Source organism: Patagioenas fasciata, chromosome 18, assembly GCF_037038585.1.
Source record: "Patagioenas fasciata isolate bPatFas1 chromosome 18, bPatFas1.hap1, whole genome shotgun sequence".
Taxonomy (NCBI): Eukaryota; Metazoa; Chordata; class Aves; order Columbiformes; family Columbidae; genus Patagioenas; species Patagioenas fasciata.
In genome coordinates this window covers 3,568,047-3,594,361 of record NC_092537.1, presented here as the reverse complement: position 1 = coordinate 3,594,361, position 26,315 = coordinate 3,568,047, and the positions used below count along the sequence as shown (strand labels likewise).

The window sequence follows — 26,315 nt, the reverse complement described above, 5'->3', positions numbered from 1 at the left end:
TTTCTGCTGATACCCGGCAGTAAAAGGGGAGCTGCTGCTGCTGCTCTGCTGAGTCTCCACCCCTTTTGCCCTGTTTGCTGTTGCTGGGTGGTGCTGCCTTTTGAAATCCACCTGACGTCCTCTCCACTGCTGTGGGGACGCCCCACCACGATGGTATGTGTCAGGGTGCTTGGGCTGGGGCTGTGCTGGAGTGTTTGGTTTTGGTTTTGTTTTTTTTTTTTTTTAAACTAGGGAGATCATCCTCACCCACTTACTGCCCACCCTCCCATCCACCCGTGGGCTCCAGACCAGCTCACCAAAGTAAACAGTGATTAAGAGGGGGTGTGTGTGGTGGTTCCCGGGGCACAGAGCAGCTGTGCTCGTACCTGTGCTGTGAGGGCACTCAGCCTTCCATGCTCCATCACACAAAGCTGCATTACAGATCAGCTTTTTTTCCTGTAAATCATGTGGTTGTCATGTGGTGTCAACTTTTAGTTTAACGCAACAGATTTTTATAGGTAACCATTTTTTTGCAGTGTGCAGTCACTCCAGTCATTTTGTGTTTGTTCGCCTGCTTCAGCCACCAATGTGTAGGTGGCTGTTGTCTGGGGACTGAGAAGAAATGAGGTTCCTGGGACTTCGAGGAGGCTGGATGCTCACCCCACCCCAAGAAATAAGTAAGTGTGTGTGTGACTAGCAGGGTGATGGTGACTTTTGAGCAGGCTGCTGCTCAGACACAGGCACGTGCAGGATGTGGCTGCTGCAGGCCCAGTGTAGCTGTAGCTGCGTTACCCCTTCCCTGCTCCCCAGCTCCTCTGTTGGTCCACACAAGGTCACACTCCTGCTTATTTTCCCAGGCATACATTGGCACTAAAAGTTGTGTTTGGGTGGTTTTTGTTTGTTGGGGGAGGAGGAGGGAAGTGCGTGTGTGTTTGTTTTTTTCATCTGAGTATAAGTCTTTATTTAGTGGGTTTATAAAATAACATTACATTACAAAAATATGAAATAAGCTTTGAATATTCTTAGGTAAAAACTACCATTATTTTTTTTTCAAGCTTTAGAAACATGTAACTCACACAGTTGGCATCTTAGCTAAGTTGCTCTCATACATTGCAAAACTAGGGAAAACAACTTCCCTTAAAGTATCTCCAGAAAAGTAGCTGTACATACCCAATCATACGCATTACTGTCAATAATTTATTACTTTAAGACACAATGGCACAGTCATACAAATTCCCATTTTGTAGGTTTTCCTTTAATAATTTCATTGTAAGATGCAGTATCACTTTCCTCTGCCAGTTGTTATGATTAAATATAAACAACCCCAATTAAGAATGATTTGGCATGCATTATACTTGTACCACTTGGATTTGATACCACTTTGTAGTAAAAATTAAATAAATATAAATATGTTAAATAAATAGATTGTAAAACAAACCCCCACTAATATTAGATTTCAGCATTTCTTCACCCTTCGCACACACTTAATGCTTTGTCACAGCTTTAGGGCTGATGAAAAGAAATACTGCATCTTCAAAACACAGGCTCATGTGGATGTAATTAGCAACCCACACAAACAGAAAACGGGGTTCCTCTACAGCTTTATCGCACCCATTACAAACACGACCTCTCGTTTCACTGCTCTGTATGTCTCTCGTCATTTCCTATTTAACTCCTTTTTCCCCAGAACTTCTCTTACTTCTGGCTCTGCCACTGGGAACCCTTTTTACAAGTAAGGAACACTTGCAGTAGATAATGACTCACATTCCTGTGGAACCTCAGCTGGGTGTTCCTGCTCCGGCAGGGGGGTTGGACTGGATGAGCTTTCCAGGTCCCTTCCAACCCCTGACACTCTGTGATTCTGTGTAACCGCTCACAGCTGCCATCAGGGGATTTTTCTGAAGTTACTTGTGTAGATCTGATACTGTGATTTAAGTCAAGGACTGTTCAAGCTCTTCTGTGAATACTGGTACATATTGAAACAATGACGCTTATTTTTCCAAGCAGGTAAACCTTTAACTGATTTTTCAAGTCAGCATTTTTTAGAACTTACTGTATCTGCTCAAGTGTGAGAGAGTAATTTTCTGGGGTAGTACTAATTAAGCAGAAATTGTACTCTACTAGTTTTCTGGATAATTGTGATTCCCTTTACGATCACTGGGGTATCTAATGCATCATGTGCCAGTAGTGCAATGGCAGGTTCTGATGATTTGCTATGACTAAAAGGTTCCTTTTGCAGATCCCAGTCCCTAGTAAATCCATTATTTCAATCACTGTATTTTGATTCTTTGTGATAAAACACATCGGTTGTAAAATCACGCACAGTACAGGCATACTGGGTGATGGTTATATCCAGCTTTTGCTCTCTGTTTTCATTGTCCTGAAAACTGCCTTGGAGTAAGTCCAGCAGCAGGGTTCTTTGCTTTGCTGAAGTTACCGCTCGCCCCTTGAGCTCCTTCCATCTCCTGATCCAGCGCAGGCAGAGGTACAAGGCACTTTTTGGAGGCTTGGTTTCTTCAAAGAGAGAAAATTCAGCTCTTTGATCCCATTTTCCCTGCTAAAGGCAGGCCTGTTTCACAGCCCTGTGCTTGCAAAGTTGGTCCCAGAGCAGAAAGCTCCATCCTTCTCTCAAACAGTATCTCCCGCAAGGCTCAGCTCTGCAGTGTCCTGATCATAGTAATGCTGGAACAGTCTTTCGTGGCAGCAGATACGCATAGCGTGGTAGGTGTGGAGCAGCAGGTGAGGGAAACGAGCCGTAAAGTAACATACAAATTCATCTGGGATGGAGCCCAGGGTCTCCTGCACTTCGGGAGGCAGCTCTCTGTAGTGGTGCTTCTGTGAAGGCAAAAGAACAGGGAAGAGGTCTGTCAGTGTCCCAGGATCTGCAAGGTGCATTTTCATGGACAAAGTAACCTTGTATGAGTCCATCCTAAAGGAGCTCAATACCTAAACCAAGGTAAGACAGACAGACTGGCAACAAACAGCACATGGAGGCTCCTCCTTTACCTTATTTCTCATTGCCCTCAGTAGATCCCGGACTGAGCCTCCTTTATAGGATCTGAATTTTCGAAGATCTGCAAAAGAAATTACAAGAGCTTTTTGTCTGAATGCACTTTTAGTTGCTGATCTCAAAAGTAAGGTATGTGTGCCCACACTCACATATCTGTATAGGTGTGTTTCAATATATGTAAGTACTTTAATTTGAAGAAATACTTTGCTGACAAGTGAAGGTGCCAAAACAGCATTATCTTTATGTTCCTGTCCCAGCAGACTGGGAACAGCAGGTAATTCCTTCCCATTCTGATAAATACCATCCTTTACCTGTCTGAAGAGGAACAGTGATGTGCTGCCTCCAGTCCATTTTCACCACCTCTCTTCCGCCTCTTTCTAATTGTTTGACTATTGGGCCATCTAAAGATTCTTTCTCTATCCGGTCACTAACATCCTGGAAAAGACATTCAGGTTATTTCTAGTTTCATTTCCAAGATTTTCACAACAATTTATAACTTCTTCTGGCCAGTTACTGCCTGTCCTGATAATGGATTATGCTTGGGACTGGGACACAAAAGTTTCTCAGATGATGAGTTGCTTCTTCCTCACAGTAAGGGTGTGGATTATATTGGCTCAACCATGGACAAAGCCAGCAGAGCGTGAATTCAAGATCTGCAGAACGTCTACAGGAGCCCTTAGAACAGAGAGGATTGAAAAGGTCAACACAAACCTGAAAAAACTGGAGCTGTTTTTCTAAACTCCAGAAGAACGGGTGTTTCAGCACACAGCTGGCAGACGGACGTTTCTGAGGATCCGTGTTAATCATCTGCTCTATTAAATCACGAGCGACAATGTCTTCTGCAAGGAAAGCGGTGATAGGTTTTAGGGTGTAGAGAAATCTCTTGTACTTCAGAAAATCATTATGTTCTCTACTTCCTCCAGCACGACCCTGACCAGCACAAATCCCACCCTCATAGATATGCTGGGCAACCAACAGAAAGTCACTAGTGTTGGATCACTCCAGTACTTTCCTACCCTTTAAATACAGGAAATAACTCTACAGTCAAGCTTGCAGGGTTGCAAATTATTTTCCTAGAGATGCTTTGGGGTTCCAATTCTAAGAACTGTAGCAGCTTTACTTCAGGAGTACTTTAGGAATACAGCTTTCAGCACTTGCCAGGGTCACAGCTGTGTCATTTAACACCCATAGAAAGTTCACTAAACTCCGTAGCACTATACATTTACCATACTTTTCTTACCGTGCCTCCCCGCACTGAAGGACTCGAGGCTGTAAGCACCCAGCAGAATGTTGGCTTGCCGCTGCAGAGATTTGCCGAAGGGATGGCTGCCGTCGGATACCACATAATAGAAGACGCAGCCAGCTGAAAAGATGTCCACCGTGTATGTCTGCAAATAAACAACCTTTAATAGCAGTAACGCTTCCCCCCCCCCCCGAAGCCTTTGATTATCACAGGGTGGTTATTTTGTATCTAAGAAAAAACAATCTGCAGCCTTACCGGGTTCTCTTTGCAATCTTCACTCAGCATCTCTGGCGCGATCCATCCCTCGGTGCCCGGCACGCCCGAGCGCCGGCTGAAGCTGTGCCTGCCCACCGCCAGCTTCTTGCACAGGCCAAAGTCCGAAATCATGGCTTTCACCTTCCCATGGGCGTTCGGCATCGAGATGAGGATGTTATGGGGCTTCAGATCCCTGTGGACTATTATAAACACCCATTTATCCACTCCAGGCAATCACAATGATATTTGTAACTTTTTAACGTCTTTGCATTTCAAACCTTTCACAAGGCTGAATCACTGCTTGCTAAATCAAAGTCCTAACCTCAAACTATTGCCTTCAGTAAGGGCTCATCACTTGTTTATTCCATCACCACGCGTCATCATGTTTTATGACTTCTCTCCAGAAAATGCACCGCCCTGAACAGATGGGAATCACGGGCCTGTTTACTGCAGTGCAGCAGAACGGCACAGGGACAAGGCCGGTATCAAAAAATGGACACAACTGCTGCCAGCATCAGGCGGAGCTTCTGCACCTCCCTTCTGGGACAATAAACCAGTTCCCAGCACCGGACCTATTTTTTTTCTGTGTTAGTTAAAAATGTACTGAAACAAGAGACATTCTTACCAATACTGAGGGAGTGCAGGTAAGCAAGACCAGATGTTGTCTGTTGCAGGAGCGTGATGGGCTGTAAGCCGTGGTGACTGAAGGCCTTCTGTTCAACATACTATAAAATACAACAGACAAACAAGAGATTCAGCCACAACGCTAAGTCTAAATTGCAGGCTAATGCTAGCTGATAACACACATTAAAGCGTTTTTGTTCTGGCTAAAGGTGATGATCTCCAAAATAAACACCATTCAGAGCTACAGTTCTATGCAGCACTGTGCTCCAGCAGCAAGAGTAGGGGGTCTTTAAAGTCTAGGAAGGGGAGGGTGACCAGAAGGGAGCCCTTCACAAGAAGGAAAATCAAAGGACAACAACTTCTGTCCTTCAATCAGTGCAGGGTTAGGGCCATCTTTCTAAAGGTCTGAAACCACCCTGTTGTTGGAGTGTGCAGTTGTCACAGACGGGTTTAACCAGAACATCTGCAGCAGGCACTTCATCAACACAAGCTGAAGGAAACCAAGGGCCTTCCAGGGAGAAGACTGTCACAGATTCGTAGGTTTGCACTTGACCCATCACCTCCTGTAAGGTGGCAGCACACAGCTCAATGGCGATGTACTGAAACTGACGGTCCTTCTCCGTGCAGAAGTAGCGGATCACGTTAGGATGCTCGTCGGACTCGCGCAGCAGCTGCACTTCACGGTCTGCGAAGCTGAAGCACTCGGGAAGAATTCTTTTCACTGCAACATCACGGTTATCAAATGTGCCCCTGCAAAGAGGAAGGAAAACCACGTCATCCTTTTACACATCCTTCTTGTAGACAAAGCATGTAAAAGTGAGTGACAACAGAAAACATTTAACAGAGGCATATTAAAGCATTTCTCATGCTGGAAACAGATGCGTTTGGTCATTAAACATTTCTAAGGGAATTAAAGTAGTTTTTGCTAGTGAAGAAACTGCATGAAAATAGTCCAGACACATGCAAAATACTTCTTCAAAAGTTTAATTTCTGCTCATATGTGGTCTTTAAAAAAAAGCCAAAACCCTAATGCAAACAAGACATTAATTGGCCTATTTAATGTTGAAAACACATATTGTCTTTTACCTGTAAACAATTGTCCCTTCAGCTCCGTGTCCCAATACATCCTTTGGGTTAAACGAAATCTTGCCAACCATCACTCTGTTTGCGTCTTCATCTGAACAAAAAGCAAGAAACAAGGACTGGTTTAGGATGGGTTAAGTTGGCTTTTTACAACTGCACAACTTCTGGGCCAGTTTGTTAAAGTCTTTTTGCTCGTGTTTAAATTAACAACACGCAGGATCAAATAAACATCTGCATTTTGGTATTCAGGCTGCATAGGAAAATACTCTCTGGTGAATAAATAATCCAACATAGAGAGTCAAGCACATGATGCACACAACACCTGACTCGAGACAGAATAGACTAGAAAGTTCTATAGATGCCTTGCTGAATTTGGGACATGCTGACTGACAGTTCCAGAGGTGGTTACTGGCGGTTCCCCTGAACGGCCTCTGGAGGGACTGTACAGTGCGCAGAAACATCAGGCCGGAAGGCCACACGCACTGCGTAATCCTTGTATTCTGATTCCAGTTAATAATATTTTTATTTAAATTAAACTCTCCCTACATGCTATAAGAATATACCGCCATGGGCAACATAATTGCTCAGATGGCAGTTAAAAACTGGCTGTTTTCCTAAAGCAAATGATCCTGCTCAGAGTCAGGGCATGGCACACCTGCATGGTGCTTTGCAAATGATCAGACCAAGGGAGAACAATGGTCCTTTTCAGCTTTCTGATCTGTGAAGTAGCATCGATAACTATTTTAACAGTTGTGCTGTATCACCACACAGACTGGGGAAATGCAGAGATTCACAATAAAAAACACTGGATCAACTTTACCTCCCTCTTCTTGCTCAGTGGAGATGCAGCTCCCAACATCGGATGTGGAGACGCTGGAGTAGGCAGAATGGTTTGACGCTCTTGGGGACAGATTTGGTGTGCTGGCAGCCGAGTTCTCTGGCCGGCCGCACGAGGGGTCCAAGAAATCCGCTTCTGGGGGCAGATCGCTGGGAGCACCGAAGGGCAGCTGCTGCTGCTGCAAGAGCTGGATCTTCTCTTCCAGCTGATGCTGCCTCTGTTGCTGCTGATGTACACTCTGTGGGAAAGGACCGCAGTTCTGTCAGCAAAGTTTCTTATCGTCACGTCACAGAAGGAAGCTCTACAGCTACTGGGGTGGCTACTCCCAAAAGGTGGGAGAAAAGCTCTCTTGTTATGACACTATCAGGCAAGGAGGGTGGGGACTGGTTTCCCTTTCACTCTGATTTTCCATTGCAAAGCTGAGACATCACACTGGTTGGTTAATGTGGCAAAAGCAAACTGTTACTAGGTTGACTGGGCTTTATTAAACCACAGATAAAGGCTTTGGTCCCAAAAGCCAGAAAATCTGACAGTGGTTCAGGTAAGGAAAAGAGAAGTGAAGCCAACGGTGTTAAGATCATGTCCGTGAAAAGAGTTAACATACGCAAAGAACAGAATCGGTAGGATGAAAAAGTCTCCAGAGTTGGCACATATGCCTGGAGAAATCACTGTTACGTCAAATTTGCATCCTTTGTTACCCCCTGCATGTCTGTGAGGAGGGAAATAATTCCCCTGTTGTGTGTTACTCTCTAACTCCTGGATCATTTCTTGGGCTGTAAAATGTTACTGGGTCTCCCAGAACTCAAAAGCACATGAAGCTCAGTTACCATTACCATTGGATAAGCGATGATAAAAGCCACCCAGCCCACAAGCAGGAAAGTGCTGAGGATGATGGTGGCCATGTCCTTCAGCATGGAGTCCACGGGGGCCTCTGGCCGAGGGACAGGCCGAGCAGGTTTCTCCTCAATATCCTTGGGAGCAGCGGGAGGCACGTCTGTCGAGGACCCTTCAACTATGTCAATAACCTAAGAGGCAGAGGAAGCTCTGTTAGCTCAACATCTCCACGGGTAATGGAGCAGTTATGCACCTGTCTTTCTGCTCAAGAATTTGTAATACTCTCTAATCCTACCAAAGTCAAAGGAAGTTTTGTATGTTGAGAAGAAAATCAGCGGAAAGTCCTAATTCTGAAATAAGGAATGATACATCATACCAGTGATTCTACGTGCTAAGTACATTAAAATATGACAAAAAATGTGAAGTAATTCCATGTAGCTTTTCTTGAGTCCTTCCCCAACATTCTTCCATCACCCAGTAAAATGATAATTCTCATCACAAACCTCTTCAATAGCAGCTTTGTCAGAGTCAGCTGGAATCACATTTTCAGGCCTCTTAGGTAAGTTGCTTGGGAATTTCTCCAGGATCTTTGTAGGAGCAGACAATGGTGTTTCATGATGCCCTTTAAATAAAACACATGTTGAAATAATAAGTTGCCCATTTTTAGGAGATATATCCTTGATTTGAGCATCTTTCCTGAACAGCATGTATAAAACTTGATTTACAAAAGGCTTGAGAACATCACAGAACAAAAGCTCAGTTTTTGTTTCCCTCTGTTCTTCCCAAGTAGTCACAGGTAGAGTCACCACAGGCCTGAAGGCTCTGTGCTCAGGCACTGGGCTGTGAGTTTGGTTCCTGGCCAGCGGAACGCACCACTACGAGGCTTCAGTAACTACTGCCTGAGTTTGGGCAGCACTGTGACTGACGTACAGCAGCTGAACTCCAGCGCTGAGCGTTGGATCAGAACTGGCCACCAGACGGCAATGCGATGCCGCACGGGGAGCTGCACCTCACACACCTATCAAAAGCCAGTCGTTCCAGTAGCTCAGTTTGTTCTTTTCTTTCAGTCTGCCCGAAAACTTCACATCCGTGCTGGGGGTGATGACGCACTCGCCGTTGTCTTCAATCGTGACTCCTTCTGTTTTTGGACCCTCCAGTAAGGGGATGGCGCTGCCACGGGGCTAGGAAGAGATTATTGTTACAATTAAGGAAGCACGGTGTCCCTGCAATATTTAAATAGGCAACTAAATTAACAAATGGAGGTCAGAATTAGTGGGCAAGCAAAAATTACTGGCAGCAAAGTCACTGTAAGTAAATGGTGTCATTATGCCCTCAGCAACGGCCTCAGCAACCTTGGACATTTGACCTGAGTTACATGTTGCCTGGGAGAGGAGATTACTCTCTCTTTTTTTAGAAAAGTTAAACAGGATCTTTATTTCCTACCTGGAGAGCCACAGCATGAGCAAAACAAAACGATAATGCAGTTTCCTATCTATGTGGAGTTCCTTTGATGAACTAAACAGCAATTTTAACACTAACCACAACGCACCAACCCCACGGCAACCTCTGGACGCCCCTCAGCTTGCCGGGCACAACTCCCCGTGAGCTGCAGCCACTCTGCAGCATTTGAAATTACTCCTGAAAGGTGGCCATGCATTCCAAGGCTTTCTGTTATTTCATGACATATTGAATTTGCTATGCATTTTCTTAACACCAATCTGCAATTTAACCCCAAGTTTCTGTACATGTACAGCCTTCAGTGGTTTATTTTCTATTTTAATCAGATCCCTTTGGCAAAGTTGTCTGGTTTTTAGTATGTATTTTAAAGTATGTTTCCATTTCAACTCTTTTTAAACCCAGGACAGCTCTAGCTCTGTACAGGCACTTTTCAGCAGGGCTCATTCAACTCCTGCAGCTCCCAACTTACCACAACAGTTACTCCTTCATGCACCATGGATGGCGACGCATACAGACTTGTGGAGTATTTCCCTACGTATAGAGTTGGTCTGGGAAGAAACAGTAAGTGTTAGAAAGAAGTAGACAAATGGACGTTTCACCATCTAGGTAAAACCTTGGCAACACAATCCTGCAGAAATAATGCGTTAAGTTTCCCAAATCATCAATATTTATATCTTGAAAAGCCTGGATCTGTGTAATTGTTTTAAGTAACTGCTATACTATGAAACCATTCTTTTTATTATGAAAGCATTATTAGTTGATTATTCACATCACAATTACTCATTTGACATAACTCATGTCCTAGTTCTGCATTATTCGATAACTGGTATTTGGCAAAATGCTATGCACCTTTTTTATAATGTGAAAGATTTCACATTATAAAAGCAATTCCATTCCATATTATAAGAAAATATTCAACACAGAACATTTGATAAAAGTTATGAATATACACTTCCTAAGTTTATGACAGATTTTGGGGTTTGGTCTCTGACTTTAGACAGTAAAAGATCAAAGATGATATAAAATAACGGCTGGAGAACTAGAGCTGCTTTTATATGTTTTCACCATCTTGAAACTTGTAGAACAACCCTTAACTGAATGTGCATAAATAGGGTTTTTCTAACAAAGCTCTGTCAAACAGACAGAATAACAGCAATACTGGTGCTCACGTGAGTTTGCTCTTGGTCTCCGTTTCCTTTGGGAAAGGGTATTTCCACTTGGTAATGTGTCCAACCTCCCCGGACATGAACGTCAGGTAGCGCAGAGTTTCTATCCCCACGTTCGTGTGCATAACCTTCCGCAGCCCCTCACGCTGCCAGATGTAAAAAGCCACCACTGGAGAAGCGTAATTCTGAATCCACAGCACGTCCCCGGACTCGCTGTCCACAGTCACCACCAGCCCATCTCCATTGGACACAAAGTGGGACATTTCTACAGTACACAAAGACACAAATTACCTGGATTGCTGCAGACAGGCGATTTTAATTCAAATATTAACAGGTTAAGCCTCACGTAACATGAGACCTTACACTGCAAAAGAGCAGCTGATGAGCACATCCGTCATCAGAATTAGGATGATAAAAGTTCAGTTGCAATGCAGTAGCATCGCAACAGCTTTTTCTGAGTGTGCACCACAGTTCTGGTTTGCTGCCTCTCCTGCCATTTGTCACTACATTTGAAAGAATATCTTCCAGAGCTGCACCTCCTTAGATTCGGTTTCCCTGACGCTACCTAAAGAGCTCTAGATATTACAGCATGTATAGGATAAAAACTGGCAGAGGCAAATCAACTGCACGAAAATCAGACAGGCAGTCTGACCTATTAATTATGGAAAAAAATCAGAATACTCATATGCAAAACCCACAGCAAATATACAGGGGGGGAAGACAAAAATAGACAGCAATTAAATTCTTACTGTATTTTATGTCTTTGTCAGGCAGACTAGCTGCATAGTCAAAATAGGTGGCATTCCATCGCAGCTCCTTCTTCTTGGTGTCATACATTGTGATCGTGTACTCTGTTAAAAGATACACAGTCTGTGAAGCAAAAAAACCTATGAGAGAATAGAATCGATCACCTCAAATGTGAGACTCCTCCAAACACCACACACAGCGCTTCCTGCTCTCTGCATTTCGTTCTCCCAGCACTCCTGACAAACGAACATTTAGTAGCTGTTAAAGATAATCCTCGATTCGCTCCCTGCAGAGTTACTGCCCACGTTACCAGCATTTTCTTTTACTGCACAACTTCTGATGTACTCTGGTTTACTTAAAAGTTTCCAATCCCTGCATTCTAAAATTCAGCATATCATGTTCTGTAACTGCACTATCACACTTGAAGAACACATTAATACAAAGGTTAAAAACAAGACTATAAGACTTATTCTTTTTACTAGCCAACGCCTATATGGTGTTTGTTGGTCTAATTGTAGCAGTTCTTTAGAATACGGCATTTGTAATGTCAGTGGATATGCTATATCCCAATTTTCTTCAAACGGTTTCTATAGGAGCTGTATGTTACAGAGCACACGGGCTCACAGCTGCTGCTGGAACGCTCCGGTAAATACATTTTGAATGCCACTTAGTCAACGACAAGAGTCATGGACCGTGCCTGCTGCCAGTTTATTTAAACACTACCTTTCTACTGCCATAGTTACTAATTTTTCTGTGTACAGCCTAAAATAATAATTTACAGAAGTTTTCCTAAGAAATAAACGTGAAAACCTGAACTGCTCACAAGGTCATCTCTTAGGATCCTAAACTTTAAAAACAACAACAACAAATGATGTTCTAAGCTGCAGAAAAAAAAGCACATGACCTGTCCTCCCGAGATACAGGAGCGATGCTGATGGGCACAGACTTTCTGCAAAGGACGAGGTCAAGGTCTGCTGTTTCTCCCCAGTCAGGAGGTCAATCACGTACCAAATATCCTGCTTTTTACCTGAAATGATAAGTTAAGCCACATTACCATTCAATTGGAAAACTGCACTTCCATCAAGCTTTTCAGTCTTTTTTCTTTAGCAGGCTCGTGAACTTAAAACAATTCCTCATAGGCTCAATTTCATCATTTAGCATTATTGGCTGATCCCAAATATTGACAAGAAAATTAAACACAATATTTAGAATGGTAAGTACCATTGGCTGAATTATTCTTTCACACTGATAAAATCTAAGAGAGTTCAGAATGTAGGAGACGCCAGGAGGCAGCAGAACAGGGGTCTGAAGTGTAGTTGGAAAAAAAAATATGAAGGTCTAACACGTTTTGAATTAAGGACTGTAATCCCAACACCCCACTCAAGACAACGTGAGCCATGAACTTACATATTTCTTTGACGCTAACACATATATTTAGAAGCTTCAAATCAACATTTTTCACTCCCTTAGTGCAGAGACAGAAAGCTGAGAATGAGAAGTAGGTATTGGCCCTTCAGGAGGTTAAAAACCAATACTAAGTGCATCCTGATCCTTCACACATTTACTGTTGGGAGAAGTAATAACTGTCCCTCCTTCTCCCTTTCTCCTCCCACATCCATCTGCAATTAGAATGAGTCAGGACAGTGAGACATACACTTGTTATTATTCATAATACAAATGAACTGACTGTATCTCAGGTAGCAGAGAATGTCCAACCGTGTTGCAATGGGATTTCTAATTTAATTAGAACTGTCAGGCAATCAATGTCATAAGTGTAAGAAAATTGTAAGTAGAAGTCACTTTTTGTTGAGAAGTAGCATCTCAAGAAACCAAATAAATCCATACAGGCTATTTACTGCTTAGAAAAGCTTTTTTCTCCTTCAGGAGAAGTTGGTTTTTAATCTTCAAACAGTAATTGAATTCTATATTAATCAGATTTCCTGTCATCGGAAAGGGTTGTGAAAAAACTGTAATTAATACCTAAAACAAAGCATATTTCCCTGCAGTCTCTCTGGGACTCTCTAAATTTTCTAGTCACTGAAGATATTACAATCTAAAAGAGATGAAATTTGAGCTCACCCATGTACAGGATCCCATCTGAACTGCGACAGGGAGATGCCTGCACCAGCTCTGGGATAGTGAACGGCAGTTTCTAGGGAAACAAAAAAGAACAAGAAAAGCTTCTTCACATTGGTGTGACAGTCTTCATGTTTGTTCACAGAAACTTCAGAAATCTCCAACGACAGTTTTATATTGTTTGTTTGCATTACTGCAGTGCCCGAGAACTCAAAATTTCAGGTCAGGGCCCTGCTCTGCAAACCCAGACCACAAAGTCTGTCTCAGTGAGTTTACACCAGGAGCAGCGCAGGTAGCCGCCTGCAGCTGAGAGGCTTGGAGGCCAAGACTCTTGTTGTTTTAAGGTCAGCCAGCATCACTTATAAACTGTCTGCACTTCAACATCCTGTGGTTTAATTGCCTCACCTAAAACACGTGTACAATGGTTCTCCACAGGACTGTATGGTAACACTGATAAAGGCCGGATATCTTCATACAAGTGAAACTGCTGAGAGGGCAAAGCATCAATCTGCGACTGACGAGCTCCTGAGACGCCGCCAAGCCTGGACCGCTCTTACCGAACGGGTGACCATCCTTACTGAGCTTTAAGAGACTTAATGGGGCGAGGTCACAAGCTGCACCAAAGATCAGTTTACTTCAATATACTAAAATTACTCCGGTTTGCTTAAAACTTTTATAACAGTGACTCTAAACAGAAATTAACTTTAATTCAAAATGAGAGGAGATTAGCAGAATAAAGGAATTGGTTCAAATAAATTGCTGCTTCCTGGATTCACCCAGGAAAAGAACCAAGAATCATTTTGTAAGTTATGATCCGGCTGTACTGGGAGGCGGGGGGAGTGGTGAGTAAATACTAAAATATTTGACTAATATTAAAGTTCTTAAGGGAAATCATCGCAGCTGCCAGAGAAGAGAAACTTGTGGGAAGCCAAGCGCTTTATCTGAGTATCACCGTAAAGTTCAAAAATAAAAGTCAAATGTTAGCTCGTATCTGTGGAGTACACGGATTGGTGATTATTTTGAAAAGGTTCAGTATTTTTGTCTGCTTACTAAATCTTATCACGACATCTTCTAAAGGTGTGGGCAGACCCTGGTTTTTGGCCCGTCTGACCGAGCTTTTCCAAGAAACTGATGCGCTTCCATTAAACAGTAAAAAACCCTTACAGTACTGTGAAGAAAGAAGAAAGTTCCCTTGGGGAGTTCCCTTAGCGTTCACGAGAGCTTGATTAGGGCACAAAATATTTAAAAAAGATATACTTACGGTCAAGCCTTCATTATTCTTGCCACCAAGCGTATACAAACTGCCATCATTTGGGTCTGGAAGAAATGCTGGCCTAGGATTTAAGCAGCAATTATAAATTATTAAAAGCGTAGTGTGTTTCTCTGATAACAGAAAAGCAACTGTGGTCAGGATTGGCTTTACAGACAAGTTCATCTGACAACAATTTTTTTACTTTGTATTATCCATTTTTTGAAGTTTCATTTATTAACTGTGAAAATGAAAAAATATAAAGTTTCAGAACTGATATAAGATTACTAATGCATTTGAAAATTTAAAGATCCAAATGTGGCAGGCTTTTAAAATGCCACAGAACTAAAACCAAACAAATAAACAAAACCAGAGAGCATAAGGAAGGCAAGGAACAATAGAAGAGTTGCCAGAACAGTGTAAATTTGAGAGGTAAAGGCAACCTCCCACCCAAACTACGGAAGAAAAACCCAAACCCAACATGAAACACCAACCACAAAAGAGAAATGATGTTACCACTGACTTCAGAGACAGAGTTAAAGCCCCAAATTATCTGGTGAGATTGCAGTGCTGGAGGAGCTACTCTGAAGTAGCAGCCTGAGGGTTCCATCTGCAGATTCTGGTGGTGGTGGCTGGAGTTCCCTATGCTTCACTATTTTTAGTCTTTTATTTGAAGAGAGTAAATCTAAAACCTGGAGATCACTCCCTGGCTGTTTCTGTCATTTCAAAGCTGCTCAATTAAGATTGAGGCACAATTAACACACTTGATCTCTAAATCTGAGCAAGGGCTTGAGAGAACACTCTGCAGATTGGGTGTTTCTTCTTAGCACTATAAATCAGATAATTATATGTAGCTAATTATATGCTTTCCTTATCCTGCTCCCTAAACCACCTTAAGCTGACGTATGCAAATCATGCAGCTTTTCCAGAACACAGAGAGTTTTGGTTCAAACCAAATTTCAAGATGTCAGTGAAATCAAGCAAGCAGTAAATGGAATAAAGGAAACAGACTTACTCTTCCACATGTATTGGCACCTGGAGTACAGGATCTGCATAAACAGAAAAAAAAAAGAAGTCCTAATATTGGCAATTCAGTTCCTTGATCACCAGACACAGGACTAAGTCAGGCCTGCAGCAACTTGCTCCTTTTCAAAAGGCCGATGCACAGAGTTTGAGTGGCCACCTCGGCAGCCTCAACCATCGCCTGTTTGGTTGTGAAATTAGGTTTGTAAAATGGGAAACTACAAAGTACCTGAGAAGTTTTAAACCTTCTGAAGTTCTTTGCTCAGTTTTATCCACAATATCTGATTCACTTCCCCCCATGAGGCTATCACAACGAATGAGCACAAACTGATGGAAGAGTTTCTTTTCTGAAGTGAAAGGAATTCTCCTCACTACAAGCACCATCCACCTGGACAGCCGGGCTGTGGAGAACCAGTTCTCCACATTTTTAGCTACAGGGGTGATGTAAATTTTCTCATTTTCTTAACACTTTCATGATCTTAAACTAAGGTTGTAAGTCTGCGAAGACACTTTGAAGACAGGCAATGAACTCTTCACATTCACTTTCATGTGGTTTGGGACATATTCCAACTTTATTTCAAAGTTTGTTTTGAAATGAGAAATCACGTGGAGATAAAAAGAGACTCTTGAGTTTAATTTATCATTGTCACGTCTTAAAATAGTTTTCATATGCTTTAACACAGCCTAGTAAAAGAATGAGTTGTTTTATAACTGAAATCGCCTTTTGTTCTACAACGGGTCAAACGGAACAGTTATTGCAAAAGTCAGAGAGCTGAGGCGTTCTCTTCTCTTCTCTTCTCTTCTCTTCTCTTCTCTTCTCTTCTCTTCTCTTCTCTTCTCTTCTCTTCTCTTCTCTTCTCTTCTCTTCTCTTCTCTTCTCTTCTCTTCTCTTCTCTTCTCTTCTCTTCTCTTCTCTTCTCGCCAACAGCTCAGCACTCAAGCGTTAACACACTGAGACTGGATGCGTAATCCTGCTTTCAAAACTTCCCTGAATTGCAGTTCTCTGTTATTAGGTAAGTGGTTGTAATAGGCCCAATCTGTTCCAATACCAACAACAGTGATAACCACGGAACAAAGCACTAAGTATTCCGTATCAGAACAAATGCCTTATAGAGAAAATGTGATAAAATTGTGATAAAAATGCATCAGCCTCTCCCTTAAGCTTCCATTCCCTGTAGCAGAGGAAAAGCCAACTTCTTGCAATAAACCTAAATAAAGCTTTTGGTATGATCCTGTCCAAAAGCTGCCCCCTTTCTAGACTAAGTAAACACTGTCACTCAGAGCAGACAGTTCCTGTTATTGATCAGAGATGGCACCAAGAGCCTTGTTTGGTCTCTCATCTTCAATGTGTGCTACACCCTTTCAGTACAATGTTTTTGTGGGGTCACACCAGGAAAAAAGGTGCCTTTCAGAAATGTGGGGGAGGAGGAGTGTGGTTCTTTCTATGAACTTTCCAAAGCCCAGGGAATGAGCAGCATCAGTTACCTGGTCACTGAAAAATCCTGAGCTGTCAGACAGCGGGACCCACGGAAGCCAACCAGAAATGAAGGTATTAAGCACCCTCAACAAGCAGGGCCACGATCTGGTCACATACAACCGCAGGGAGCGCAGCTTTACTTCTGAACTACCGGACAGTCCTGTTACTGACTGACCCATTTTTCTGCCTGCTTCACGGCGAACACGAGCACCCAGACTGCTGCTCCTGCCAGCACCACATGAAGGCAGGAAACCCAAACATACTATTGTGGTGACAACCACTGGCTCATTTACCCTCCAAACCTAAGATAAGCTTCAGTGCTAAATTAAAACAAACAACACATGGCAAGATTCTCCTGTTTGTTTAAGTACTGCCTGATAATGAACACTGCCTTGGTTTTTTCCCCAATGAAAATAAAACATGTATGAATTACTCTTTGTTAAATGCATTGCTGCCTAAGTGCAGCAATAAAACGTTCTCTTCCTGCTGAATGCCGTTGCAGCGCTTCAGGAGGCGGCCACAACTTCTCCAAGTACGTGAACCACAACACATGGTTCATCGTCTGATAATCAGGGTAAAACGGCACCTGCAAGATCAGTGCTTGCAATGCCTGCCATTTCCCCCCGGGGAATTATAGCAATACAAGCTCATTGCTGACAGAGAGTGCACCCAACAACTGTGTTCAGACACTCATTTAATACTGAATTCTGCACTACTGAATGTCTTCAGGGATTTAGCACAGCAAGATGTAAGGACTTTCACAGGCTATTAGTTTCTAACACTGCTGCATCTTTGTTGGGCTTCCCACCACAGGGTGGCCACAGAACAAATTTGCAAAAATAAACCCCTTCCAATTACAAATTAATTATGCAATTTATATGTCTTGTCCCATGTACAATTAACTAAGTCAACTCATTAAGCATCTTGTAACAATGACAACTTCACTGACCCTCGTCTGTTGTTCTGTTACACTGAAATAAACTAATGGGCAATAAGTGCTTTGCAAAAAGTAAGTGAACATGTGCATAAGGTGCAGAACAATACATAGTTAGCAACAGAGGAAAAAAAAAGAAGTCCTATAAAACTAGATTAACCAGTCCAGCAGTTCTACTGTACCAACAATTGTTTTGCAACCATTTTTTTTTTTAAACAAGGGAAGGATGTTGAGCAATACACCCCGATCAAGAGCCTTTTCATTACTGAACTGCATTCGTTTCTTCCTCAAAAAAACCTCCTGCCACTCTACTAAGTCTGGCTGCAAACAAAGGCCAGTTAGGATATTCTCCTAGGATGGGAACATGCAGCGTATGTTCGTGTCAGCTGAACGACAAGCAAAACCCAGTAAGCTGCTCTTAACACGGCAATAGCCTATAGCAATAATCGAGGAGGCTGATAATCCTTCTTCATTCAAGCCTGCCCAGGGAAAGGAGAGGTCTAAACTTAAAGAGGAGATGAGAGAAAATGTAATCACACTTACTAATGAAGATCCTTCGAGAAAATACTTGCTCACCCCTTTTTACTCCAAGAGGAGCTACAAAAGCATTCTTTGCTCATTTATTAATTTAACATTTTGTCTGGTAGATTTGCATTCAAACAAGAATGGCTTCACAAATAAAATAACTGGTCTGTACTGCAGACATCTGATACACAGAATCCATTTCCTACCATTTCAGCTCACCTACTAAACTGACAACAGGTTTAAAAATAGAGGACAGGGTGATGCAATCACTGTGACTCCTTTCCATTTCCCGAAGTGCAGAGAAGGTGCTACTATCACTTCTACCATATGTAAACAGAATTCCACTAAAACAAATTTGTATTAAATATTGAATTTTTCATGAAGACAGAAAGAGCGCTCTCTGCTCAGTAATTAAAATTACAAAATTGCTTCCAGCCACTGAGCAATGTCATATTTCTTTACACAACTGCAGTTCTTTTATTTAAAAAAAACCCTGTGCTGTTCCTAAACATCTATTACTAAAAAAAGACCCGAGGTTTGAATGATATCCAGGTTACAGATAGGTTACAGAGACAGAATCCTGCAAGCCCTTTGCCACCAGTTCCACCAGCTCACACCCTCATTTGACATCTGTTTTGTGTTTGCTTATATTGCATGCATTCCCATAAAACGTGGTACCTGCCAACCATGCCACTGCAGCTTAAACATTCCAACCATAAACATGGAAAAGATTTGCAAGTGAAAATACGGAGATGAACATGACTCCAGAGACACTGGAGCTTAATTCTGGAACAAAATTAAGAAAGAAAATAAATATTTACAAGGCCCAACAACAGTTTGAACTATCAATGGATCTGACTGTTACTAACACTATTGAGTAGGGAGCATCAGGAGAGCTCCTGCTCACCTTCCTTTAACGTCCACTTGATCGCCCCCGTCCTCTTGCTGACGGCGTGCAGACTCCCATCAAGGGTTGAGACGAACAACAGTGTTTCTGGCACCGTTACTGAGCTGGTGTTCTGGAAAAGGAAAACCCATATGCTGAATGTGACTATTTACTACAAAATTCACTCGTAACTGTCAAACAGTACTTTGTCTAGAACATGACTTCTTTTTCATCGCACAGACTGGACAACTTTCTTGCCTCTTTGAATTCAGTGAGCTTTTTTTCTTCCTGTCAACAGTATGGAACTGTTTATTGTGCTAAGTTCCCCTAGAGACAAACCGGGAGATGCTTTAACTCAATCTCTGTTCTCAATTTTATATCAAAGTCTTCTTGCACTAGAGTTGGGAGAAACCAGAGACAGGGCTGGCCTAGGCAAGAATCGATACAAAGACTATGCAATAAGTCACCAAGAGTAAGGAACGTCAAAGCAGCTCAGAGAACCCAAGCGTTAATGTCAAAACTGTGCTACTCCCAAGTCAATAGAACATCCATTTGCCAAGGTTTAGTCCCCAGAACGCAGCCCGTACCCGCGTTGTTCAGCTGCCTGCCACCTGCCACGTTTACACAGTTTCACAGTTAAATATAATTCTTAACCTACCGCAGTTCATGAAATGAAAGTGTGTGTGCTTTACCTAATTAATAATGTCTCTGACGACTTAAATTGTAAAAAATTATCAGTCACGTTAGAATTATTGCGAAGCAAAATACACAATTGCCAAATTAAAATGCATGGATACAGGGAATTGTCCATTTGTTTTTCTTTCTGACGGATCCGCATTCAGCTCTCCCCAGGCAGTAATAGCGGGGAACACCGTAACCTGCGAAACACACAAAACACAGCCAACTTCTGATACTCAGTTGTACAGGGGTTACATCTTGAGACGTAGCAGCAGGCAGCCGCAAAAATGTATGTATAGGTACAGCCACACAGCAGCCCTGAGGTGCTCATGCCGTCACTACCAATCGTTCTGGTTTCAAGCTAGTAAGGGAAAAAAATTCAAAATTTACTGGAAACGGTGTTGTGATGAAAACAAGAATCAACAGATTGTGGTCAAAATCTATTCCAAATTAACCTTTGTGTAGTAACATTTTGCGCTCATATTAATTTTCACTTGAAGATCTCAACGCATTTAGAAAGAAAAATTCTGGGTAACAATGATTCATCATAGGTAAGGAATTTCTTCCTCTTATACAAAAAACATTGAAAAGCCAGCTTACTTTTAAGCTAATAAATACTTAACGCGCACACACACACAAAATATACGTATTTCCAGGCTTTTGTTTTAGATAAGATATAACGGTTATTTAACTTCTTTAAATGTTACCTGAGAAGCTTTGTAATTAATGAAATAGCTTGATAGCCTCGGTTGCATAAAGCTGTCTGCAGGGCTCCGGGCTTACGAAACAGAAAAAAACCCATGAACCACAGACACTGGATGAATATTCCAGCTCCGAACCTCAACTAACTGCACAAACCACCCGTGCCGCCAGGTTAACTGCGTTTAACCAACCACCATTCCCAGCTGCCACCCGTTGCCCAACGCGGGACAGCGGGAGCCGTTCAAAGTGCAAACCACGGACCTGCACCAGCTCAAGGGAGAAATCACCAGGAATTTCTTAGAAAACGTTTTTTACCCAGATCTTTGGCAAGGACATGTCAGCTTTCTCATACCTAACAAATGTGTGTTTTCACTGCAGCCGTACTCACAAAAAATCCCCTTTCCCGAGAATTTAACTCTTCTTCCACCATATGTACAGAAAACATTTTTAGGCAACATTTCAATACAAGATGCTATACAGTATAAATCCTGTACATTATACACCGTGGAAATATCTGTTTATTCACGAAGATGTATCTACCCTAAGCCAGCTCCATGAACAAAAACACTTAATTTAAAAGACTGGAATGACTCTGTTTGCTTTTCTATCAGAAACGATACACCCAAAACATCCATTATCCAAACTGATCGTTTCAGTTCACAAACACAGTGAAACTGCATGTGGAGTGAAACACAGCAAACGGAGCAACAACATTTAACTGTTAAAGGCAGAAATGAAAACTACTGAAGTTCCTTTAAATTGCAGCTGGGAATTTGACAGCCACAGTGAATGACTAGTGCTGAAGTTTAATTACAAATAAAATACAACATATAGCAAACGCACCACATCTTCCATGTATACAGACTAATATTGTTTTTCTAGTCTACTTTCTACTGTTTGCACAAGTTTTTCTTATCTTTTATCTTATCTTACAGAACCAGTATATTCTCCACAAAGCGTGTTGTCTTCCTGTCTTCTTACTGAGAAGTGAATAAAGCATGTAGCATTTTCACACAAAAGTGCCTATAAAACAACCACCATGACTATGGTTGGGTATCAAATATCAGTAATATATAGTACATGGAACACTACTTGCAGATCTGTAGATTTAACTTTTTTATCTTTAAAGTTTCAGTATCTATTTTTTGTGGCATCAAAGCCACAGAAATTATTAAATGTGAGCTCTGAAACTCACACCAAAACATCAGTAACTAGTTTCGTCTTCCAGATTACGGATGTTTAGAAGGCTGCTAGTGCTTGCGATCACATAGAAGGTGCTAATGTGCAAAAAGCTCCTCTGCACATTGTGCAGCCATAAGAAAACTTTTCCGCACACCTGCCCTGCAGGTCACTCACGAGCGAACGATAAGGAAAGAAAACCAAAGCTGGAGGACTTACTCATGCCAAGTTTCTGCTGAAAACCAGACCAGCACCTGGATGTTGCCCACACGCAGAACGACCTATAAAGTTCTGAGATCCGACTCAGACCATGAAATGACACTAGATTTTTTTAAGCTTTTCAGTGTAGAATCCTTGGTTTGGGGGAAAATGTGCCACTCCCAGCTACCATTCTTTGGTAGAAGGAAAACCTAGTTTGGGTCTTATTTTATCTGAAACTGCAATGTCTATTTTCACAACCACCCTATTTGGAATTCAGTGAGAGCCTTGACAGTCTGCGCTCATAAAAACCTTCCACCCCAGCACTGATGTCAAGTGCAGGATTTACAATATTTTGAAGTTATTTGAGGACTGCTTTAGAATTAATTCTCAATAATTTAATTCAAAACAATTTTTATTAACTTTCAGGCTCTCATTGAGTTGAACTTCGACAAATGCTCTGAAGTGCTGACTGTTGTTAATCCATAACAGACTAAAATCTGGGACTAAATAGAAAATAGCATTTTTAAGCTACACTAGAAATACACTATCTTATACAAGTGGCATTTTATAAATAGAAATACAAATGCACATTATAAATAGTAGTTAACCCTAGCATAAGAATCTCCACCTCAGTCCAGATCTACCACATCTTTAGTTAAAATGTTTTAGAAATCAAAGTAACAAAATGACCCAGAACAATCCTGAAGGGCCCATGGAGTCAAAGGAAGGTCAGTGAAAGCTGCAGAGCAAGTTCTGGCGCATTTGTGTGTGTCTGTGGTACAGTTAATGTCAAAGATGATATTATCTTCGTTCACTGCAAATTTTGTTAAGTGTTAGCAAAGCAATGCCGTATTTTGTTTTATTGTGTTAGAAGAAAGCAGATCCCCGCAGAAATAATTTCGTCCATCAATGTATCTTCTTAAACCCAGTATTTTTGAAATGCAGGTCACTAAGTATACACAAATCCCACTGAAGTTGGCGGAAACAGCAAGAAAACCAGGCCACTCCATTCCTTGAGGTTATTGTTCTGTAACCCAGAAATATGTTTTGCTGTGGGGTGACACCACAAGAGGTTCTTCAAGCCTGAATAAAGCACAGGAACACATGTAGATACCTTCCTCTCACTAAGAAAAGGCCTGTACCATAATCTATGCTACTGGAACCACAATTGGTAAGCCAGTAAGGGAGCAAAGCAAAATATTTTCAACATCAGCACACACCGCAAGCACCTGGCACATTAATCACAGAGAGAGTATGATCCATTACCCTGCCTTTGACAGTTATCTTCTAATTACATGGTCAGGCTAGAGGCTAAAACTCACCACACGTGAGAAAACCACACCATGAAAAAGCTCTTTGTAAAATTTGGTAAATTAGTATCACTAATATTGAAGCCAACATGTGAGAGCTGACAAACAATACCTTATATCTTATTTAGAAAGTGAAATCAAATCTACAGATCTTTTAATCTTAAACTAAATCACAACATGTGTTTGTCAGCTATTTCTCACCACCACCATAGCCCAGGCCCAGTGACCTTTCATTCACCTGCCCATTTGTGCTACAACAGGAAAAACCAAAAACTCTGTAAAACCCAAACTTATTACAATATTCACAAAAACACCTGGAGCCAAAACGAGTAAACGTGCAGAGTGACAAACACATGAATTTACACTGCAGGACAGAGCTGTCCGTGCTCATTTTAGGTGTTGCGAAACACATCTGCATTCCCCTAAAACACCTAAACTCTAATATACTAATTCTTTTGAGCAATCAGGGAGACCTGCAACTCAAGTAAAACACATAAACTTTAAATAACATAGTGATTGAAGAGGTCCTGTTTAAAACTTTCTACCACCTCACATTGGTTTTCATGCCTATCAGTTAATAATCAAAACAGCTCACGCTGTCACCAAGAACATATCAAAAGACACAACACGATGTTAAATCAGCCCCCGATTGAACATACAATACAAATTGTAGGACAACAATATTAAAGTTGGGATATAAAGTAACAAAGAGTACATTTATCAGACAAAGATATCTATAGCAAAAACAATCTGCAGAATCTTTAGCCAATTCCACGTTTCTCACATTACCTCAATACCAAGAATTGTGTGCCAGTCTTTTTCATGGGCATTTATTACTCAAGTGACATTAATAGTTCTAAACAAGACTTCCCAGGTGAACGGGTTAATCACAGCTAAGATGACCAGGACTACATTCACAGAAATTAAAACCAGTTATAGAAAGGGGCTGAAGCACAGACTGGATTTCAACTGGGAAGGCGGGGTGAGGACTACAGCTGGCAGGGCAAAAAAAGAGCCGAGAAAAGAAACAGAGAAGTGGAGAAGCCGAGGTCAGATCCTGATCCGAGGGGAGATGGCAGGGAGACCGAGAGGGAAAAATGGAGAAAAACGGGGCTGAATTCTACCAGCGCCCAAGTCCAGGTTTTTGTGAGTAGGTAAGTAATATTATACAAAATTTAGTAATAGTGTGATGATTTGAGGAGTATATTTAGTATTTAAAAATATTTCTTGGTATTTTTATTGAGTATTATTTTTAAAACTTCATGAGTTGTAAATCAGTGCTTTCCTTGCAAAAAATGAATCCTATATCTGTCAGGATCACAGAGAGATCTCAGCCCAGCCTTATGGTCCAGAGCAAGACAAAGCCAATAGCACTCTGCAATAAGGATTTTAAAGTAATTTTTGTTGACTGCATTTAATTTTTTCCAGTTTCCTAATGAAGTAACAACAGCAGGTATGTAGCTTCACTACTGGATGTGTTCACTTTTATAGAAGAGGAGCAGAGCTATTGTATCTCAGGTAAAAAACCAAAGCTTCCAGCTTTGCTTAACCTGAACTATAAGCCTGTATATTACACCAGCACTTCCAGGTAATAACGAATGATCCATCTAGGAACATAACCTAAAACTCTCCTCTGCTACACTTCATTAAAATGGAAACAGTAAATGCCAGCTGACCTCTTCATTGTGTCCTGATCCCGAGATATGACAAAAGCACCTTTCAGAACTGAATTTTTGAAGACTTAGTTTTCCATCCCAGTACACACACAGCAGACAGCACCCATTGTAAAGCACACTTTAAAATTATTACGTCCATACAAATAATCTGCTCAGCATTCCATCTGCTTTGCACCAGTTTCCCTGTGCTTTTATTGCTCCATGTAATATCTTATAACCAGCCTGGTTATTTCTTAAGAGGTGTTGTAGGGCAGGGACGCCTGCACTTTGTCTTTCACCTATGAATTTAGAACTGTAGCCTTTTTTTAATACCAACCAACCACATGTACTTTTAGTGCACGTTGCTACCTTTGCTCTGAAAACAGAATGATCAAAATGCCATATGACAGCATAGAGGGCATGTAGATAACCATTTGTGTTTGGATATCAACATGTATACAACAGGGTTTTTTCAGAAAGAATACAAGCCCCCACCACTCATGAGGTGTGAAGGGACAAAGATCTTTTAGCATGTCTCATTAGTTCTTCTATCCACTTACACAGTTTCAGCTTCTAAAAGTTTCTTTGTCCTGCTCTCACCAGCTACTTCATGTGAAATTACCTGTCTTTTTACGTTTCAATGCATGTTCAGCCCAGGTGTCAGTGGGCACAGCAGCAGCTGTTGAGCCCCACGGGCTGACAGCCCCGCACCCCCGCACACACCCACGGGCACCCGGCGGCAACGACCGCAAAACGGAGCGTTGGCTTCGCCAACCCTGCCAGTAAACTTGGGCAAAGCCCCGGCACGAACGCACCGGGGCGGCTGTGCCGTGCCCGCCGCCCCCGTCCCTGCGTCGCGGGGCCTGCGCGGGGCGAGGCCTCCCCGGCCCGAGCGCCGGGCGAGCCGAGCGGAGCCGAACCGAACCGAGCCCGCCCGCCCCCGCCGGACCGGGGACACCGCCGCTGTCCCTGCCCGCCCAGAGCAGCCCCCGCCAGCCCCGGCCCGCCCCACTTACCCCGGGCCTCGGCGACAGCGACAGCAGCGACAGCAGCGACAGCAGCAGCAGCGCGGCCAGGCCGAACGGGCGGCGCGGCAGCTCCATGGCTGCCACCCGGGGCTCGGCGGCCCCGGCTCCCCCGCCCGGCGCAGCGTGTCCGGCGCTCCCCGCGCGGCGGGGCGGGG

General features: G+C 42.4%; 1 protein-coding gene and 1 long non-coding RNA gene across 4 annotated transcripts; one reads left to right on the top strand and one right to left on the bottom strand.

The window, feature by feature from the left end:
- The first annotated feature begins 51 nt into the window (after nucleotides 1–51).
- On the top strand, nucleotides 52–3,315 carry LOC139829392 (uncharacterized). Its single transcript, XR_011741852.1, has 2 exons — nucleotides 52–153; nucleotides 516–3,315. It is a non-coding gene; the product is annotated as an uncharacterized lncRNA (long non-coding RNA).
- Nucleotides 1,159–26,315, bottom strand: ERN1 (endoplasmic reticulum to nucleus signaling 1). 3 transcript variants are annotated; one of them, XM_065852411.2, is made up of 22 exons: nucleotides 26,149–26,315; nucleotides 19,429–19,540; nucleotides 15,578–15,611; nucleotides 14,575–14,647; nucleotides 13,317–13,389; nucleotides 12,142–12,264; nucleotides 11,240–11,341; nucleotides 10,494–10,755; nucleotides 9,794–9,872; nucleotides 8,885–9,047; nucleotides 8,370–8,488; nucleotides 7,866–8,057; nucleotides 7,015–7,270; nucleotides 6,198–6,288; nucleotides 5,672–5,861; nucleotides 5,113–5,212; nucleotides 4,488–4,687; nucleotides 4,230–4,377; nucleotides 3,701–3,828; nucleotides 3,301–3,424; nucleotides 2,986–3,053; nucleotides 1,159–2,814 (listed from the first exon to the last, which is right to left on the bottom strand). In XM_065852411.2, exons 1-22 carry the CDS (start codon nucleotides 26,233–26,235, stop codon nucleotides 2,608–2,610), a joined length of 2,931 nt encoding a protein of 976 aa, XP_065708483.1. In that variant the 5' UTR covers nucleotides 26,236–26,315; the 3' UTR covers nucleotides 1,159–2,607. The 3 variants fall into 3 exon arrangements, with proteins under 3 accessions (XP_065708483.1, XP_071672887.1, XP_071672888.1); XM_071816786.1 differs by lacking the exons at nucleotides 15,578–15,611; nucleotides 26,149–26,315 and having other exon boundaries at nucleotides 19,429–19,504; XM_071816787.1 differs by lacking the exons at nucleotides 13,317–13,389; nucleotides 14,575–14,647; nucleotides 15,578–15,611; nucleotides 19,429–19,540; nucleotides 26,149–26,315 and having other exon boundaries at nucleotides 11,240–11,360; nucleotides 12,142–12,227.

What these genes read in the sequence shown, in the direction of transcription:
- ERN1 (XM_065852411.2), bottom strand. Translation starts at nt 26,235, where the DNA reads ATGGAGCTGCCGCGCCGCCCGTTCGGCCTGGCCGCGCTGCTGCTGCTG. An exon ending in AGAATAATGAAGGCTTGACC is followed by an intron (nt 13,390 to 14,574) that starts GTAAGTATATCT and finishes TTGTTTCCCTAG; the next exon opens with AAACTGCCGTTCACTATCCC. An exon ending in CACTGAGCAAGAAGAGGGAG is followed by an intron (nt 6,289 to 7,014) that starts GTAAAGTTGATC and finishes CTTTTTGTTCAG; the next exon opens with ATGAAGACGCAAACAGAGTG.